Below are 20864 nucleotides of genomic sequence, written 5' to 3' on the forward strand. Positions count from 1 at the left end.
TTCGGCATCGTTGAAGACAGTTTCAACGATGCCGAAGTCGTTCCCCTGATCGTTGGTCGCTGGGGAGAGCTGTCTGTGTGACAGCTCCCCAGCGACCACACAGCGACTTACCAACGATCACGGCCAGGTCATATCGCTGGTCGTGATCGTTGGTAAATCGCTTAGTGAGACGGGGCCTTTACTTTCAATCCAGGCTGACATTTCACTAGTTCAGCAAGATGTAAAATAACGTATGGAGGCTTCTGCCCGTATGAGTCACAGAAGACATTGCTCAGAGATGACGCATCCAGATGCTTCACTTATATACTGGGTATATACACAGTTCTGTGCAAAAGTTGTGGTCAGGGGTTGAAAAACTGCAGCAAAAAAAACTTTCAAAACTAGAAGTGATAATAGTTTATTTTTATCTATTTTTAAAAGAGAAATTTAAATATGAAATCAATCAGGTTCTTTAAAAGGAATCATTCAGCATGTTTTGTTATGTAATCTGACAGCAGCATGATGTAGGGACAGACTCTGATTCCAGCGATATATCACTTAGTTTACTGGGATAAAATATCTGTTTTATCTGCTGCAGATTTAGCAGAGCTCAAAATGCTGAGCTCTGTATAATCCCGCCCACACCACTGATTGGCAGCTTTATACAGTGTATACAGAAAGCTGCCAATCAGTGGAGGGGGTGTGGCTGGACTAGGTGACACAAGACACCTAGTCCTGTAGTGATAATCTCCTGCTGATAAATCATTGATTGTATTGAAATAGCAAAATACAGCTTAGTAAGTGACACATCGCTGGAATCATGGTCTCAGATTACATAGAAAAACCCTGATATTTATATAATGAGATTTCATTGCCTTCAGTTAACAGAAGTATGAGTTTAGATACTCTGAAGATTTATGATTGGGTTATATAAATCCATTCTCAGTAGATTTCCTCCAGTAGTAGCCACAGGCATCCTGAATTTTGCCAAAAGTTAAGTACCAGGTACAATATATCCTACTAACAAAATACTACATTATCTCCAGTACAATAATCCTCTATTACAAACAGTATGAAGAAGAGGAGTATGTTGAGGAAGAAGAGGAAGAAGAAGAACCTGTGCCAGAGCCACCAAAACCTGCACCTCCTCCTCCTCCCGTTGTAGCTCCACCACCACTCCGAAGAAAGTCATCAGCAAACTATCGCTCCTATGCCACCGAACCGCAGGTCAAGGTAAAGAAGGATGAAATATGTTTTCTTCTGTTTCAATATGCATTTTATATTGTGTCAGTTCAGCTAAAATTTTGGGGAAACATGTTGATGATAATTGTAATGAGCCCAGTTGTAGCGCTAAATCAGAATTATACAACCACTTACACTTATTTTCAAAAAGTAATACACCAGCCTCATCAGGTCTAAAACCTATTTACTAATGATTGCAGTTTATATTGTGAAATTTGATCACAGCTTTAGGTTAAAAAAAATATATGTTTTTTTTTTTCAGCGAAAACCAAAGATTTCGGCATCTCGGAAACTGCAACTGAAGGTAATAATATAAATATATAATGTGAGTAAGCGCCAGATTTTTGACCAGGACTTGTTTGAATGGTGTGACTTTTGCTATATAGCAATCCTTTATCTATTCTCCAGAGGTCAGTGAGAAAAAGTATCTCTTTCTCTCCAGAAGACCTGTCCTGTCCATGCTATTCAATGATGGCCCACTGATTTATATAGGAACTGTGCAATGCTTCATTTGTCCTGTAGTGGCGCTGTAGAGTAATTCAATACTTGTTACATAGATTACACTTACAGCGACAAGGTCATGAAAAATGTAAAATATTATCAGTTAGTTTGGATTGTTACAAAAAAAATAAAAACAAGTATAAGACATTTAAAGAATAATTAAGCTATCATTTTTTTATATTTTCTCCAGCATGAAAAGTTATAAAACTTTGCAAATCTCTGTATTAGGTAAATTGTTTTTCATTCCTTTAATAAAATTGTATATAAGTTATTCCCAAACCTTTTCCAATTTGAATTCATTTGAATTCAGCTGCATTAATATCAGAACTTACAAATTTGGAGTACAGCTGATGGCAGTGACAATGCCTGTCTCCTCCCTCCTCCACTGCCATCAGCTGTACTCCAGATGAATATTTTGATATCAATGCAGCTGAAAGCTGGTAAATAGGCACTAATAATAATAAAAATAATAATAATACAATAATTTTAAACGAATGAAGACAAAATCCCTAATACAGTAATTTGCAAAGTTTCATAATTTTTTGCTTAAATTATTAAAAAAAGGAACTTTTAGTAACTCTTTAAATAGGAACTAATTCTATAGTCATCTCAGTAGCATTTAATGTCATTAACTCATATGTATTGAATTGTATCTGAAGATTCTCAGACCTGGAGATAAGTGAGTACATCCTATCTGCGCCTCGCCTCTCATTGGCTGATAACAGTGAACAGCAACCGCAAATGGAGTTGAAATTTAATCTTTCTGTAAATTTGCATGTATCCAGTCCCATGTGTCACAATTATTTGCTTTAGAGTCTGATGCTGCAGATTGCTAAGAATGAGATGGAACATGAGGAAGAAGAGCGGGCCCAGGAGAAGGAGCGCTTCTTGTCCGAACATTGCGAGGCACTGCAGCTTTCTGGAGTATCTCGTTCTGACCTGCAGGTAAAGGAAAAGATTTATAGGGCTGGTGTTACATGTATATACAGTATATCACAAAAGTAATTACACCCCTCTCATTTTTAGAAGTATTTTATTATATCTTTTCATGGGCCAACACAGAAGATCTGATGCTATGATACAGTGTAGAGTAGTCAGCGTACAGCTTGTATAACAGTATAAATTTGGTGTCCTCTAAATAACTCAACACATGGCCATTAATGCCCAACGAAAGTGAGTACACCCCTAAGTAAAAATGGTCAAATTGTTCAAAAAGTGTGAATATTTTGTGTGGCCACCATTATTTTCAAGCAGGGCCTTAACTCTCTTTGGCAAGGAGATCACTAGAGCTTCATAGGTTACCACTAGAATCCTCTTCCCTCCTCCATGATGCTGTAACACCCCAGGAAGCCGGTTGTTACAGTGGTGTTGCCTTCCTCATGGGGACGGTGATGCCATACTTGGAAGCGACAAGGATCCCTTTAACAGGTAACATGTACACACAACACTGTCCTGACTCCAGGCTAGAAGGGGGAGCTCTAGACCCAGTTTCAGGGGAGCTCCCCTATATATTCTGGTTGGAGGAGGAGTTAGTTAGTCTGTGAGAGAGGAGTGAGGAGTGGAGTTAATAGGAGAGCTGGGGCTGTGCAGACACGAGGTTCTGCAGCTCCTGATAGGAGTCGGTCAGTCTGTAGGAGACTGTGAAGGGAGAAAAAGCAAAGGACAGGAAAGATACTAGGAGGGGAGCTGCGAGTGGGCTCCCTCCAGAATCAGCGCAGGGACCGGACACTGGGAGTCCAAGGCTGTGTGGGACTGTATGCCCCACAGCAGAAACCAGAGGGCAGGAGATTTCAAGTCACCTGTCCACAACTACACCCGAAGGCACGGCACCATATAGAGCCCGGAGTCACTGCAAGTAGGGACACCTGTAAAAAAGGCTTGCGTTGCCTGCCATGCGGGTACTGTCCTACATATAGGACAGAGAGAGAGGACCTTGCGTGAAGCCTTAGGCAGCAAGGGACGCACACTTCAGCGCAGTAAGGAATGCTTTCAACTCCACCTGGTTACGGGGACTCCAAATCGCTTCCAGGCTGGCTGGACCTCACCATCACCTGTTACCGGTACCCTGGAGTGTGCCTGTATACTACCTTTAAAAGGTAAAGAGACTTTAACTTTGTGTGTTTCAGTTCTTTCCGGCACTACACCATCTGTCATCTTTACCCACTAAACCGGGAGCCCGGGGGATCAATCTTCACCTGTGGGAAGCCATACCATTCCTGCTGCAGTACAATCATCCCCCAGTGGACCCCTTTAAGCAGCGTTGGTCATCCCTGACCGAATACCACAGGTGGCATCACGAAACATTCTTTATTCCAAACGACCCCTTTAAAGACCTTCCCTTTAACTTGGACGCCCAGGGCCACGGACCGAGTCACTGCCACCATGACTACCCCTTTAATGCATGTAGAAAAGCCGCGGAGACACCATCACGTGTTTCTCAACGCAAGCAATGAATAGCCAGGTCTTTCACCGGGAAGGAACAACCACAGGAAGGGCAGCATCCAATAAAGGAAAACCACCTATACCAAAACATGGTATCCATCCACAGACAGCTGTTTCGGGGTATTTGCCCCTCATCAGTGTGGAGTAGGAAAGTGGCTATTAGGAGCAGTGCCTAGTGAAAGGACTATAAACATAAGGATGAATGACTTCGGGGAGATCAAAACATCCAACACCGTGGAGACACCATCACGTGTTTCTCAACGCAGTGATCCAGAACACTGCCCCCATCCCTTAAGGGAAATATCCAAATGCATGTAGAAAAGCCGCGGAGACACCATCACGTGTTTCTCAACGCAAGCAATGAATAGCCAGGTCTTTCACTGGGAAGGAACAACCATGGGAAGGGCAGCATCCAATAAAGGAAAACCACCTATACCAAAACATGGTATCCATCCACAGACAGCTGTTTTGGGGTATTTGCCTCTCATCAGTGTGGAGTAGGAAACTGGCTATTATTTGCATATTTCCCATAAGGGATGGGGGCAGTGTTCTGGATCACTGCATTGAGAAAAAAAGGGGATGTCATGGTGGCTGTGACCCGGTCCGTGGCCCTGGGCGCCCAATTAAAGGAGAAGTCTTTTAGGGTTTTAGTGAATAAAGTTTGTGTTCGTGAAGTCACCTGTGGTATTTGGTCAGTGGGCACAGAGGCTGCTTAAAGGGGTCCTCTGGGGTGATGTTATGGCAGCTAGATGGTATAACTTCCCACAGGTGAAGTAGGTCCCCAGGGCTCCCGATGTATAGATGAAGATGGTGAGTGGTGCAGTAAAGAACGGAGGACACAGGTTTGGAGTCTCTTTACCTGGGTTACTGTAGGCTTCAGGCAATCGCAGTCCAGAGCACAGATCACAGGTACAGGCAGGGTCTGGCCGGCTTGGAAGCGAATTCAGAGTTCCCTTTACTAGGTGGAGATGAAAGCCTTCCTCAAAGCGCGATGGTGTAGTCCCTTACTGCCTATGGCTTCTGATAAGGTCCTCACAGTTCCTCTCTGTCCTCCATAAAGGTGGGACACAAACCTGTATGACAGGTGACTCGAGCCTTTATACAGGGTCTCTATCACGACCTGGGCCTCGGTCTGCCGGCTACCGGTGTCTGCGCTCAGCCAGGGAGGTAGCCAGTCACAGCTATCCGTCCCAGATGTCTCTCTCCTGTGCTTTCCTCTCCTACATGATCCCTACAAACTCTCCTTCTTTCTCAATCCTTTTTCCCCAGGAGCTGCAGCAACTACAGCTGTATGGCCCCTTCAGTCCTTCCGACACTCAGTGTCCAACTGCTCACTTCTCTGTCCTCTGACAGACTCTCTGCTCACTTCCCCTCCAGCCAGAATATATATCAAGGGCAGTTCCCTGGAAAAACCGGGTTCAGAGCTCCCCCTGGAGTGCGAACATGTTGCATGTTTGTGTTTACCTGATAGAAGAGAGCTTCCCTTGCTTCCAAGCATGACATCACTCTCCCCGTGAGGAAAGCAATGCCACTGTGACAACCAGGACCCTGGGGCGCCACAAGTTTATTTTGGTCTCATCAGACCACAAGATCAGGTTCCAGTAATCCATGCCCTTAGTCTGCTTTTCTTCAGCAAACTGTTTTCTGGCTTTCTTTTGCATTCTCTTTTGAAGAGGCTTCCTTCTGGGACAACAGCCATGCAGACCAATGTGATGCAGAGAGCAGGTATAGGTACTGAGTACTGACAGGCGGACCCCCCACCCCTGTATCCTCTGCAGCAATGTGTGTGGTCTGAGTACTGACAGGCGGACCCACACCCCTGTATCCTCTGCAGTAATGTGTATGGTCTGAGCACTGACAGGCGGACCCCCCCACCCCTGTATCCTCTGCAGCAATGTGTATGGTCTGAGCACTGACAGACGGACCCCCCACCCCTGTATCCTCTGCAGCAATGTATGGTCTGAGCACTGACAGGCGGACTCCCCACCCCTGTAACCTCTGCAGTAATGTGTATGGTCTGAGCCCTGACAGGTGGACCCCCCACCCCTGTATCCTCTGCAGTAATGTGTATGGTCTGAGCACTGACAGGCGGACCCCCACCCCTGTAACCTCTGCAGTAATGTGTATGGTCTGAGCACTGACAGGCGGATCCCCACCCCTGTATCCTCTGCAGTAATGTGTATGGGCTGAGCACTGACAGACGGGCCCCCCACCCCTGTATCCTCTGCAGTAATGTGTATGGTCTGAGCACTGACAGGCGGATCCCCACCCCTGTATCCTCTGCAGTAATGTGTATGGTCTGAGCACTGACAGGAGGACTCCCCACCCCTGTAACTTCTGCAGCAATCTGTATGGTCTGAGCACTGACAGGCGGACCCCCCACCCCTGTAACCTCTGCAGTAATGTGTATAGTCTGAGCACTGACAGGCGGACCCTCCACCCCTGTATCCTCTGCAGTAATGTGTATGGTCTGAGCACTGACAGGCGGACCCCCACCCCTGTAACCTCTGCAGTAATGTGTATGGTCTGAGCACTGACAGGAGGACTCCCCACCCCTGTAACCTCTGCAGTAATGTGTATGGTCTGAGCACTGACAGGCGGACCCTCCACCCCTGTATCCTCTGCAGTAATGTACGGTCTCAGCACTGACAGGCGGACCCCCCACCCCTGTATTCTCTGCAGTAAAGTGTATGGTCTGAGTACTGACAGGCCGACCCCCCACCCCTGTATCCTCTGCAGTAATGTGTATGGTCTGAGCACGGACAGGAGGACTCCCCACCCCTGTATCCTCTGCAGCAATGTGTATGGTCTGAGCACTGACAGCGGGACCCCCACCCCTGTATCCTCTGCAGTAATGTGTATGGTCTGAGTACTGACAGGCCGACCCCCCACCCCTGTATCCTCTGCAGTAATGTGTATGGTCTGAGCACTGACAGGCGGACCCCCACCCCTGTATCCTCTGCAGCAATGTGTATGGTCTGAGCACTGACAGGGGGACCCCCCACCCCTGTATCCTCTGCAGTAATGTGTATGGTCTGAGCACTGACAGGCGGACCCTCCACCCCTGTATCCTCTGCAGTAATGTGTATGGTCTGAGCACGGACAGGAGGACTCCCCACCCTTGTATCCTCTGCAGTAATGTACGGTCTGAGCACTGACTGGTGGACCCCCCACCCCTGTATCCTCTGCAGTAAAGTGTATGGTCTGACCATTGACAGGCGGACGCCCCACCCCTGTATCCTCGGCAGTAATGCTGGCAGCACTCATATATCTATTGTGAAAAGACCACCTCTGCATATGACGCTGAGCATGTGCACTCAACTTCTTTGGTCGACCATGGCGAGGCCGGTTCTGAGTGGAACCTGTCTTGTTGCACCCCTGTATGGTCTTGGTCACCGTGCTGCAGCTCAGTGTCAGGGTGTTGGCGATCTTCTTATAGCCTTGGCCATCTTCATGTACAGCAAGAATTCTTTTTTTCACATCCTCAGAGAGTTCTTTGCCATGAGCAGCCATGCTGAACTTCCAGTGACCAGTATAAGAGTGTGAGAGCGATGACACCAAATTTACACCTGCTCCACATTCACACCTGAGACCTTGTAACATCAATGAGTCACATGACACCGGGGAGGGAAATGCCTAACTGAGCACAAGTTGACCATTTTCACTTAGGGTGTACTCACTTTTGTTGCCTGCGGTTTAGACATTAATGGCTGTGTGTTCAGTTATTTAGCGGGCACACCAAATTTACACTGTTATGTAATTTCAGAACCTCCAGTGCATGCTGGGATACTCAAACAAGATGTCATCAGGGGCAGAGGCTGCAGTCAGTGCCGCAGCCTCTGCTACCTGCCTGAAACAAAACGTCATCAGTGACCTATGTTCTACTTAGCCTGCATTGGTTTACAATTCTGACGGATGCTCAGTAGTTTTCTGTCACTGTGTTTCAGGTCACTTGCGGGGGCTTTGTTGGTCTCTGATCATTCTTTACTTACAATGTGCACTGACAGTGCGCTCTATTGCCTGCTCATCACCTGCGCCAACAAGAGAGTGCACTGTCACTGTGCACTGAGAAGAACAGTGTGGAGTGACAGTAATCTACTAAGCATACATCGGAATTTATTGAATGAATAAATAAATATATTGTGTTTGGAGGATCGTGGGGGCACCATATTGTGAATGTGAAACTGTGGGAGCATCATACTGTGTGTGAGGGACTGTGGGGACATCATGCTATGTATGGGGGACTGTGGGGACATCATACTGTGTGTGGGGGCATCTTACTATGTAGGAGGACTATAACTGTATGTGAGTGAACTTTTTAGGGCATCCTATTGTGTGTGTGTGTGTGGTGGGGGGCATCATACTGTGTTAGGGAATAGAGGCCATGACCTAGTACTACACATCCACTCCCTACTAATTTGAATAAGTCGTGGATGTGCAAAACCCGTCCATGGCCACTATACAGTCAATGATAGACCATCAATGTTCAAGTCCCTGACAAATGACAACCCCCACCACTAGATGGTGCTAACCTCACATGACTGTATAAAGCTGGTCAGCTCCCTCTAGTGGTGTCAATAGGCAGCTGTCAGTGTAACTGTAAGCAAGGAGAGCAGTTCAGTGCCGGACTCCATAGCTCATGTGCCATTATCCAGGCAAATGGTTCTCTTTGTTCTTCAGTGCCTCAATAAAAATCACATATTAATCTCAGAAGCATGGTGGTCATCTTTTTTATAAAAGTTTCTTATATTTGCAGGATCTGTGCAAAGAGCTCCATGCAAGGATCGATGTTGTGGATGAAGAAAGATATGACATGGAAGCTAAAGTCAACAAAAACATTATTGAGGTTAACGTTTCATAAACTAAATGTATACTTTTTTTTAGCTGCGTATATAGATTTCTGGTTGTATGGACGACCGACTGCAGCGGTGATGCATTGGTCACCACTGTGGACAGTGATTGACTGCAGTGGTCACATTCCCATTCCTGCTTGTAGAGGAAGGTTGGGCATTTAGGGTACTAAATAGTATTTACTAATGTGTTTTTAGGAACCACAAAATTCTCCAGCTTATTTCGAGTACGCAGACATCAAACATGTCTGGGTTTTTTTTTTATTTAAGTGGTGAAAAAAAGTTTGGAGGAAAAATATTTTTTGCTTTTGTTGCCATTTTCTGAGACCTGTAGTGTTTTTATTTTTCAGTATCTGGTGCTGGGTGACGACCCATCTATCAGTTCCGATGGGGGAGTTTCTAACTCTTAAGTTCTTTCTTGACCGTGTATGGTCAATATGGCTCCCCCTGTTATCCAAAAACTCACCCACCATTGTGATAAACCAATCAAAAAATAAAAACGTGACACCAAATTCTTTTGGATAATTATGGCCACAGCGACCAGTTTACTAACAAACAAAACAAAAACATTTTCATTAAACATTAGCATAATTTATGCAAAAATTCGAGGGGAGGGTTCTTGGAGCCCACGGGGAAAATTCTGGCTTAAAATATTTTGGCAAAACCAAAAAACATAAAACACCTCAATTTCCCCCCAGCCGTACCACCAGCTCGAGGGCACCATAATTCCCGTTTTGGGAAAAATTAACCACCACCAGCTCCCAGGGTAAACACCCCGTCCAGAGCCTGTAACCAAAATGCCAGAACACCAAACCCGTTTAACTGTCCGGAATTTCCTTCAAATTCCTTCGCCACTGAATCCGCATAAACTCCAAGAACCCCACCCCCCGCCACAGCCACTGTGACAAGAATAATAATAACCTTAACACTTGTCCAACTAAACAATCCTCGCTCTCACTCAATATACCCCGTCAACCCCAACTACCACTAACCACCTAAAACAACTATAAAAAAGAGGGAGGGCGGGTGGGTCACTTTCCAGGGCTTCCTAACTGCCAGTGTGCCCGATTTTCCCGCACTTTTTCTTATATAGCCCCCCCCCACACCTCCCCCATTACAAACCCCTCCCACACCTCATGAATGGCCAATCACTGCAGCACAATTTTATTTAAAAAAGAGCCCATGACCAAGCACAGTCATGGGGGGCCTCCATTTAGCTCTGCCTATTCCTGCCCCCTCCTTGACCGTGTATGGTCAATATGGCTCCCCCTGTTATCCAAAAACTCACCCACCATTGTGATAAACCAATCAAAATTACAAATAAAAACGTGACACCAAATTCTTTTGGATAATTATGGCCACAGCGGCCAGTTTATTAACAAACAAAACAAAAACATTTTCATTAAACATTAGCATAATGTATGCAAAAATTCGAGGGGAGGGTTCTTGGAGCCCACCGGGAAAATTCTGGCTTAAAATATTTTGGCAAAACCAAAAAACATAAAACACCTCAATCTACCCCCAGCCGTACCACCAGCTCGAGGGCACCATAATTCCCGTTTTGGGAAAAATTAACCACCACCAGCTCCCAGGGTAAACACCCCGTCCAGAGCCTGTAACCAAAATGCCAGAACACCAAACCCGTTTAACTGTCCGGAATTTCCTTCAAATTCCTTCGCCGCTGAATCTGCATAAACTCTAAGAACCCCACCCCCTGCCACAAACTCGCAGCCCTGAACACCTCAGGCCTGCGAGTGCCCCAAAGCCAACAACGCTTTCTCAATGCCTTCCTGAATGGGCAAGGCCCATAAATCAATGCCAATCTCGTTCAGGTGCACCCCATCGTCCCTCCAAAATTCACCAACACCTGACTCTAACACATATACCTCCATTTCTGGATACAAACTTGGTAATTGCCCTATTTAACTTCACACGAGCCCTGTTGATCCCCTTGACGGATCGCGCACCCCTCCATTTCTTACGAGGGACAATATCCGACCACACCGTCAGTACCCTGGGAAAAGACATCCACAACCGGAGAAAATCGGAACGAATATCCCGTATCAAATCCTTCACCGGTTTTGACCCCAAGTCATTCCCACCCAGATGAAACACCACAATATCTGGTGCTCTATCCAAGCGAGCAGCACGGGAAAAATAATGCATCGCCCTACTCCAAACCATACCCCGAAAACCGAGCCACCGAATTAACGCTTCCTTACGGCTGAAACCCAATTGCCTACCGTCCGGCCTGGCGTCCGCCCGAAGCGCCCCCCAATAAACAAAGGAATGTCCAAAAATCCAGACAAGATATGGATCCTGACCTGCAATATACAATAACAGTAACCATTAACATAATGCCAATTACACAACCAACCCTTTAGTGCCGAATATAAGACCGATAACGGCTTGAACTCCAGCGTCCAATACGTTTTATAATATCAGGCCCCAAACCTAGGCTATCAGCCTCCGACGCTGCCCCTATCCTGAAGGAATGCGATCCAAATTCGTCCCGCGAAAAACCCAAGGCCTTCAAACTTCTATGTAAAATTGCAATAAATTGAAAACGGGATAAGAAAACCCCGTCCTGATGGCACAACAGTGGGCCAGAGCGACCGGCCCATAAACTCCAATACTCCCGTAAACATTGTTCCGGGCACATCAATGACCTTGTAACTCTACCCAAAACAACCCTTTTTCCAACCCCCGTTTGATCCGTCTTGGAACGCCGGATCCAAAATACAATGCCCCCCGTCCAAAAATCAACATCCTGAGCCAATAAACCACCCACATTAACCCTGCTACGTGACACCAATTCCCCTACTCGTAACGCCCCGAAAAAGGCCAAGGAAAAAGCCAACCGAAACAACACCGCTTCGAAATGAGAGCAGCACAAACCAACCAAAACACCACCTAAACGTTCAAGAACCTGAAACGATATCGGCCTACGCCCATCAACCCTTCTAATATCCCTACGATAACCTTTTAATGCCTGCCGCACCAAAAAATCCTTTGTCACGTCCACCGATCCCTCCAGCTTAAAACCAAAAGCCAACCCAGTCACAAACTTATTAACTTTAGAAACCGACCAACCTGCATCAGCTGCCCTACCAACCAAAAACAAAATGGCTAACACCCTGTCCTCCTCAGACTCCAAGACCCCCCATTGTGACACCGAACTCTGCCAAACGTTCCAGGAAGCTTCAAATGCCGCCCAAGTCTGGCTCGTAACCGAGGCCCGGATCAACCTTCCCGCTCCTCCATAGGAATCCGCCACAAGTGCGAAGGGCATACCGCTCCTGCTGCGTCCGCTTCTGGTGCCAGCTCCCGAAAACGCTCCCACTGTAGACGAGATAATGCATCCGCTAACGAATTTTGAACGCCCGGAACATGCACCGCTGAAATCCAAGTATTGATCCTCAAACATCTTAAGACAAGTTCTCTCACCAACTTTATCACAGGCGGCGACGATGCCGATAGCGAGTTAATAACAGACACCACACTCATGTTGTCACAATGGAATCTAATCCTGCGATTTGCGAACGCGTCCCCCCAAATGAAAACTGCCACCACAATGGGAAACAACTCCAACAAAGAAAGATTCTTTGTGAAACCACTCGCGTGCCAGGAATCCGGCCAAGCTCCAACACTCCAATGACCTGCGCAATAGGCCCCATATCCTACACTGCCTGCCGTGTCCGTGTAAATTTCGCTGTCAAAATTGTTAACCACCTGCTGCTGCATCAAAGAGCAACCGTTATAGTGCCTCAAGAAATTATGCCATACCAACAAGTCGTCCTTGTGTTCCTGACCAAGTCGAATGAAATGATGCGGAGACCACACTCCCGCCGTCGCCCTGGACAACCTCCGGCAAAATATACGTCCCATGGGCATGATCCTACACGCAAAGTTCAGCCGACCGAGCAAAGACTGCAACTCTTTCAATGTAATCTTCTTGAGCCTAACCACGCGACCCACCTCTTGCTTCAGAGACAACAATTTATCATCCGGCACCCGGCATTCCATGTTTTCCGAGTCTATCAAGATCCCAAGAAAACTCAACACCGTACAAGGGCCCTCGTTTTTTTCCCTAGCAAGGGGAACGCCAAAATGATCCGCCACCCACTCCATAGCAGCCAAAAAATTCCTGCACACGTTCGAATCAGGAGGACCTATGAACAAAAAATCATCCAAATAATGAATGACAGATGGAACACCAGCCACCTCTCTAACAACCCATTCTAGAAAGGTGCTAAACGTCTCAAACAAAGAACACGAAATGGCACAACCCATCGGTAGACATCTGTCCACATAATAACTATCATTCCAAAATATCCCCAACAACGGGATACTGTCCGGATGAATCGGAAGCAAACGAAAGGCAGACTCCACGTCTGTCTTTGCCAACAAAGCACCTGGCCCATAACAACGCACCCATTGAACCGCCATATCGAATGATGTATAAACAACTGAACACAACTCCTGCGCAATGCCATCATTCACAGACAACCCCTTCGGGTATTACAAGTGATGAATTAGACGAAATTTATTCGGCTCCTTTTTGGGGACCACCCCCCAACGGGGAAATGATCATCCCTTCAATCGGTAAAGAAGGAAACGGCCCAGCCATCCTCCCTAACTCCACCTCCTTTCTCAACTTGTTGTCACTCACCACGGCTGCATGAACCACAGCCGACCTCAAATTTTTAATCGCAAATGGGACATGTTCCGGAGGAGGGATACGAAAACCCTCCGCAAAACCCTGAGTAATAACACTGGCCTTCTCCCGATCCGGATACCTACTTAGAAAGGGGGCCATCTTTTCCAACCTCACCGGAGTCACCCCCTTGACCGGCCCCCACTGCCGGCTTGCCTCTTGCTTTCTTGAAGCATTTGGAAGCCCCATGCGAACCTCTGTTACAATGGGAACACACATGTTTAAATTTGCAGGTGTTACCGAATTTACACTGGCCCTCATTAAATTGCCAGCACGTTCCCGTTTTTTCTTTTGAACCTTGTCCCCCTTGACCACTGCTGCTATGTCCCGCCTGCTGGCCGTCACTACTTCCGCTCCCATGAAAAGACTGCCCGTACCTGCTTGGAGCCATCACTTTTAACCAGAGCCCTATATCCTTTTGATCCCAACGTATCTCAGGCCTAACCGCCTTCCTCTGCCTGAACTGTTCATCATAGCGCAACCTTGCCTGTCCACCATATGTACGCTGCGCTTCCCCAATCGCATCCAGATAACAAAATAAGCCGGAACAATTCTCAGGGGCCTTCTCACCTATTTCACTCGCTAGTATCGCAAACGTCTGTAACCAGTTAACAAACGTCTGCGGTATAAGTCGCCACCTCCTCTTCTCCTCTTTCTTACTATCATCCTTTTTTCCTTTATCGAGATTAAACTTTTCTAACGGGAGCAAGGAAAATATCTCCACATAATCATCGCGCCAGATCTTTTCTTTAACCTCCTTCTTCAAATGAGCCCCCAACGGCCCCTCAAAACAGACGTAAACCTCGCCTTTAGCTCTATCATCCAACTTCACCGTGTCCCCTTTATTCTTCTCCGTTTGCACGGATACGGACACACCCGACACCGATGGCGACTGTTCGCCCACTAATAAACTCCCTGAATCAATTATGGACGGCCCCAAAGCCCCAGCCCCAGGGAGCCATGCCCTGGCTGGTAAAACCCCAGCCTCTCTCACTGCCCCGCTCTGCAAACTACTCAAAAGTTGTGACACACTAACCAATACATCCCGCAGCGCGGGCTCCGGCAACCCACTGCTACCCCCAATCTCAGACGCCCGCCCCCCCCAACGCCTGATCACCCCTAACCTCCCCACCAGAAGCCCCTCTCGGCGACAAACTAGCAGTAGAATGATACTCACCAAGCTGCACAGGTGCTGTGTCCCTGCCAGCCGTGCGTCCTGCATCCCGCCGCTCGTCCCCAACGTCTGGTTCGCCATCAGAAAACGATTCTTCTGCACCATCGTGCTGCTCCCGGCCCGCGCCCCTGGCCTCCACGTCACCAGGGGGGACCGGAGCGTCAGCTGCACCTCGCTCGACCGACCTTCTCCCAGACCTGGACCGTAGTTGCTCTGAAGGCCTCTGCTCCCTCTCTGGCACCCGACCACTCCTCCTGCCAGGCAGTGGAGCCCCACTGCCCGCCGCTCTTCCCGACCGATGCTCGTCTGCCGCTGTCCTCTGCTCAGACGCCGCTTGCCCTGCGGCGTCCACCGCCCGCCGACGTCCTGTGCGCCCACTGTAAGGCCCTGCTCCTGCCGTCACACGCCCACCGCTCGCCGCACCTTCCTCCATACCGCCGGAGGCTGCCGCCTCAGAAGCGCTCCCATCTGCCCTGGCCGCCATGACGTTCCTCCTGGGCTCCGGTCTTGCCACCGCTGCTCTTCCGTTCCTCTGTGCTATGGACCGCGCTGCTGGAGCCCTCACTTCCGGCGCAGCTCTTCCTCGCTGCGCTCCACTCCTTGTAGCAGCGCCAGCCGGCCGGCAAGGAGGATTCCTGCAGGAGGGGGCACAGCGGGGGGACGCCGCACCGCTACACCCAGCCTCCGCAGGGTCCCCGGAGGGGCTCCTAAGCCTGCGCCGACCGCGCGCACTCACCTCAGGTGAGAGTCGTTGCGGGGGCCTCGTGCGCCGGCCTCTCCTGCTGCTGGACTCCTGTGCTCCTGCTGTACCGAGCAGCGCCGCGAGCTGCTCCTCTAGCCACCCTCCTCTCCTGGACCTGGCTGCCTCCCTCAATCGACCCACCAGCGTATCCACCGACTCCATGACAAGAGCTGCAGGCCTCTTCAGGTAATGCCAAAAGTTATAGGGAGGGTGTGCTGCTCTCTCTCTCTTTCCAGGGCTTCCTAACTGCCAGTGTGCCCGATTTTCCCGCACTTTTTCTTATATAGCCCCCCACACCTCCCCCATTACAAACCCCTCCCACACCTCATGAACGGCCAATCACTGCAGCACAATTTTATTTAAAAAAGAGCCCATGACCAAGCACAGTCATGGGGGGGCTCCATTTAGCTCTGCCTATTCCTGCCCCCTCCTTTACAGCTAATTTCTGATTATATAAAATTTGAGTTGAAATTTGAAGGCAAACAGTGCAACATTTGAAATGACACCTTAATGATGTATTTGCCCCCCTCCCCCCAAAAAAACAACATTTATTAAATAACCCCCAACTCATCCTTTTTCAGCAACGTATAAATGTTCCATCATTTCATCTCATTCAGTTGTCTCCCTTCCCTACTGATACTCTGTAATTACCACAATGAACCACTAGGTGGCCCTCAAGTTCCGCCTATGAGGATGTCCTTGATAAACCTTACAGTTCAATGTAATAAAAATGTGGCATCCTGGGATTTTCTAAAGGAAACATTCATATTCTCAACACGTCTAAGAAATGACAAACCCATGAAGTTGAGCGGACTTACCCTTCAGCGATTTAGTTTTATTTATTTATCATTGTATATTTTTATACATTTATTGATTTTAATATTGTTTATATTACCATTTTTATTATTATCATGATTGTTTTTATTATTATTTACTGTAAATATTGTTTTTTATTATTATTATAGTTTTTATTATTTGTATTATTGTAATTAATATTATTATAATTAGTATTTTTATTATTAGTTACTATTATTATTATAGCTTCTTATTATTATTATTATTATTACTATTATTACTGTTATCATGGGTATTAGTTGTATTATTAGTGTTATTCTTATTATAGTTTTTATTATTATAGTAATACTAATTATTATTATTAGTAGAAGTATTGTTATTATTATTATTGTTGTAGCTTATATTTTTATTATTATTATAGTAATACTAATTATTTGTATTAGTAGTATTATTATTATTATACTATTATACTTTTGTATTACTATTATTGATATTATTTACTATTATTATTGTTTAGTATTATGTTTATTACAGTTATTAATAATATTTAATTATAATAATTTACTATTATCATTATACTATTATTATTATTATTACTGTTATTATGGATATTAGTTGTATTATTATTGTTATTCTTATTACAGTTTTTATTATTATAGTAATACTAATTATTAGTAGTAGTAGTATTGCTGTTATTATTATTTACTATTATTATACTTTTGTATTATTATTGTTGTAGCTTATATTATTATTTTTATTACTATTATAGTAATACTAATTAGTAGTAGTAGTATTCTTATTATTATTATACTATTATACTTTTGTATTACTATTATTGATATTATTTACTATTATTATCGTTTAGTATTATGTGTATTATAGTTATGAATAATATTTAATTAGAATAATTTACTATTATCATTATACTATTATTATTATTATTATTATTATCATTATTACTGGTATTATGGGTATTAGTTGTATTATTATTGTTATTCTTATTATAGTTTTTATTATTATAGTAATACTAATTATTAGTAGTAGTAGTATTGCTGTTATTATTTACTATTATTATACTTTTGTATTATTATTGTTGTAGCTTATATTATTATTTTTATTATTATTATAGTAATACTAATTATTATTATTAGTAGTAGTAGTATTCTTATTATTATACTATTATACTTTTGTATTACTATTATTGGTATTATTTACTATGATAGTTTAGTATTATGTGTATTATATTATCATTATACTATTATTATTATTATTATTATTATTATTATTAACCAGTTTGAACATTTTATTTGGTCAGACCATTTTCTTATGAAGCTTATTTTGAAGCTAGATGCCCCATTTCCATATGTGATCTTCAGATTTATGGCTATTATAGAGAGGTGTCCTTGCACTCTGAAGCCCCCATGATTAGCGGGGGTCCCGACCAGCCATGTATGTGTGACCATCCTACAGCTGAGTACTGGGGAATGCTCCTTATAAGAGGACTGTATGGGTTTGGCCTTGCCCAATAATGCCGTTTCCGTCCTGAATCCTCTTCGCCAGCTCGGACACCAGAAAGTGACTTTATTGGGTTTCCCTTTTCGGCTCTTATCGCCCGCACATGGCCGCACTTGTCTTACTCCACATCCTGACGCCACATCCGGGAGCCTCGTCGGAGTGAAACTATCACCAGTGTTTTATTAGATAGCAGTCTCATCCAGCGAGCCGCAAACTTAACCCATTGCCTGCTGCTACACTGATGTAACGCACCTTAGAAAATAGAAATTGTCGAGTTTTCTCATCTTTTCAACACTTCTGTCCGGATCTTGTTAAATGGCCGCCACCACGACTTCCACGTAGGTTGTGCCCCATTTCTCCATCTCATGAATTTGGAAGCTCTAATAACGGCCAAAATGGGTCATCATCACCGAGCACCTCCGCAATTGGAAAAATAATGACGTGCATCCAATAAATGTAATGTATGGTTCAAAAATAACACCTCCCACTAAAACCTAAACCCCTACGTTAATGACCGGGCAAAATGTGACAATTCTGACCACTGTCCCTTTATGAGGTTATAGCTCTGGAACGCTTCAATGGATCCCGCTGATTCTGAGATGTTTTCTCGTGACATATTGTACTTCATACCAGTGGTAACATTTTTTCGATATAACTTTAGCTTATTTGTGAGAAAAAATGGAAATTTGACAAAAATGTTGAAAATTTCGCAATTTTCAAACTTTTAATCCTTATGCCCTGAAATCACAGAGAGACGTCCCACAAAAATAAATAACATTTCCCACATGTCCACATCCACACTTTGAAACTATTTTTTTTTTTTGTTAGGAAGTTATAAGGGTTAAAATTTGACCAGCGATTTTTCATTTTTCCAACAAAATTTACAGAACCATTTTTTTAGGGACCACATCACATTTAACCCCTTACCGACATCGGGTGTAAAAATACGCCGATGTTGGGGTCCCTCCCTTTGATGTGGGCTCCGGCGGTGATCCCACATCTTTCCGGGGACATGTCAGCTGTTGAAAAGCTGTCATGTGCCCGCAATATCCGCGGGTGGAATTGCAATCCACCCATGGCTATTAACCAGTGAAATGCCGCTGTCAAACTCAGACAGTGGCAATTAAATGGCGCTTCCAGCTATCGGGCTGGAATTACGCGCACCGGTGACTCGTGATCATGGGTCACTGGTGTGTTGGCATGACAACCTGAGGTCTCCTGGAGACCTCTATGGTTGTCAGTGCCGGATTGCTGTGAGCGCCACCCAGTGGTCAGCGCTCATAGCAAGTGAGTAATTCTGCTATATAGAGGCGATCTGATCATTTATTTATCATTTATCTATTTTATAGATAAGACTAGTTGGCTGAAATTTTCGCACATTGCTTGTCGGGAGCATAGGTAATTTCAGGAAAATTAAGCTGGTCAAATGTAAATGTATTTAATGAGATGATGAACACAGAGAGGTATGTGTGTCGCTGACATATATATATATGTTTTCAGGAATATTTGAGCCTATGGATCCATTATATGTCCATTTTGCAAGCTAGCGAGAGAATCTCGCCATACGGATGTCACACGGATGCTTACATGCAGAAAATCGTATCCTCGCACTGCACACGGATGACATACGGATCACTGTTCAGGGAACATTTCTGCAATTCTCGTCCGTGTAAAACAGACCAATTTTTTATACGGTGTGTGTGACTCCAGTCTAAAGGAGATCCCCCAACATTATACATAATGGAATTTTACTTACTGATCAGAAGGGGTCTGATTGTCAGGACCTTGCAAAAGAACAGGGGCAGCAGCATTTTTTCCCCTCCACAGCAGCACTGCCATCTAGCTGCGGTGTAGGGGAGTACAACACACCCCTATGTATGTGAACGGAGCAGCTCCCTGTACAGCAGTGCCACAGTAAAAATGATGGAGGAGAATTGACCCCATAACTGAGCGTATTTACACTATGGTATAATAATTGGGAATATCCCTTTAAAAAAAAAGTAATATCTGCAGATTATTGTCCCTTTTTTTATGAGACTTTCATTTTTTGCAGTCTGATTCCTTGTACAGCATGGGGATACAGCAGCATCCCCATGCTATGCAAACTGTCAGCTCTGCACTGACAGACAAGCTTGCTGATCATGAGCTAGCAACTTTGCCAGCTCTGGTGATCAAGATGTGGTCATAACAACATCAGGTCACCATGGCAACGATCGGGACCCCGCAATCCAAGATCGATTGCAGCATTTAGGGTGTTAAAGTGCTGGGAGCTCCTGGCACTGAGTGTCGGGTTGTCAGCTGTCAGAATCAGCTGACACCCGGCAGCGATCGAGCGCGCACAGCCTGTGTGCTTCCAAAATCGCCGACACATATCCATCCATCCCAGGTTAATATGACCCAGGTCACAGGGACGTATGGCTACGTCTCAGGTGGCAAAGGGGTTAAAGAAAATCTATCAGCAGGTTTTTACTATGTAATCTGAGAGCAGCATGATGTAGGGCAGAGAGTCTGGTTCCAGCGATGTGTCACTTACTGGGCTGCTTGCTGTAGTTTCAATACAATCAGTATTGTATCAGCAGGAAATTATTACTACAGGACTACACATCATGTGCCAGGCAGTCCAGATGTGTAACCCCGCCCCCACCACTGACTGGCACAGTGTACATAAAAAGAAGTGATTCTATCAAAACTGCAGCAAGCAGCCCAGTAAGTGATACATCACTGGAATCACGGTCTCAGCACCTACATGAGGCTGCTCTCAGATTACACAGCCAAAATTGCTGACAGATTCCCTTTAATGTGAATAAAGATTTTTGTGTTACAGGAATTCTTTAAACATTTTTGGCATTTGTTTTACAGATATATTATGTATATATATGTGTGTGTATATATATATATATATATATA

General features: G+C 45.2%; 1 protein-coding gene across 1 annotated transcript in view; it reads left to right on the forward strand.

The window, feature by feature from the left end:
* The first annotated feature begins 262 nt into the window (after positions 1 to 262).
* Positions 263 to 20864, forward strand: part of TNNI3 (troponin I3, cardiac type) — a 37807-nt gene continuing 17205 nt past the window's right edge. The window contains exons 1-5 of the mRNA XM_077259568.1: positions 263 to 310; positions 1051 to 1212; positions 1484 to 1525; positions 2536 to 2667; positions 8921 to 9010. Of these exons, the coding sequence (XP_077115683.1) occupies positions 278 to 310; positions 1051 to 1212; positions 1484 to 1525; positions 2536 to 2667; positions 8921 to 9010 (459 nt within the window). The 5' untranslated portion in view covers positions 263 to 277. The remainder of the gene's footprint in view (positions 311 to 1050; positions 1213 to 1483; positions 1526 to 2535; positions 2668 to 8920; positions 9011 to 20864) is intronic.

Source organism: Ranitomeya variabilis, chromosome 4, assembly GCF_051348905.1.
Source record: "Ranitomeya variabilis isolate aRanVar5 chromosome 4, aRanVar5.hap1, whole genome shotgun sequence".
NCBI lineage: Eukaryota > Metazoa > Chordata > Amphibia > Anura > Dendrobatidae > Ranitomeya > Ranitomeya variabilis.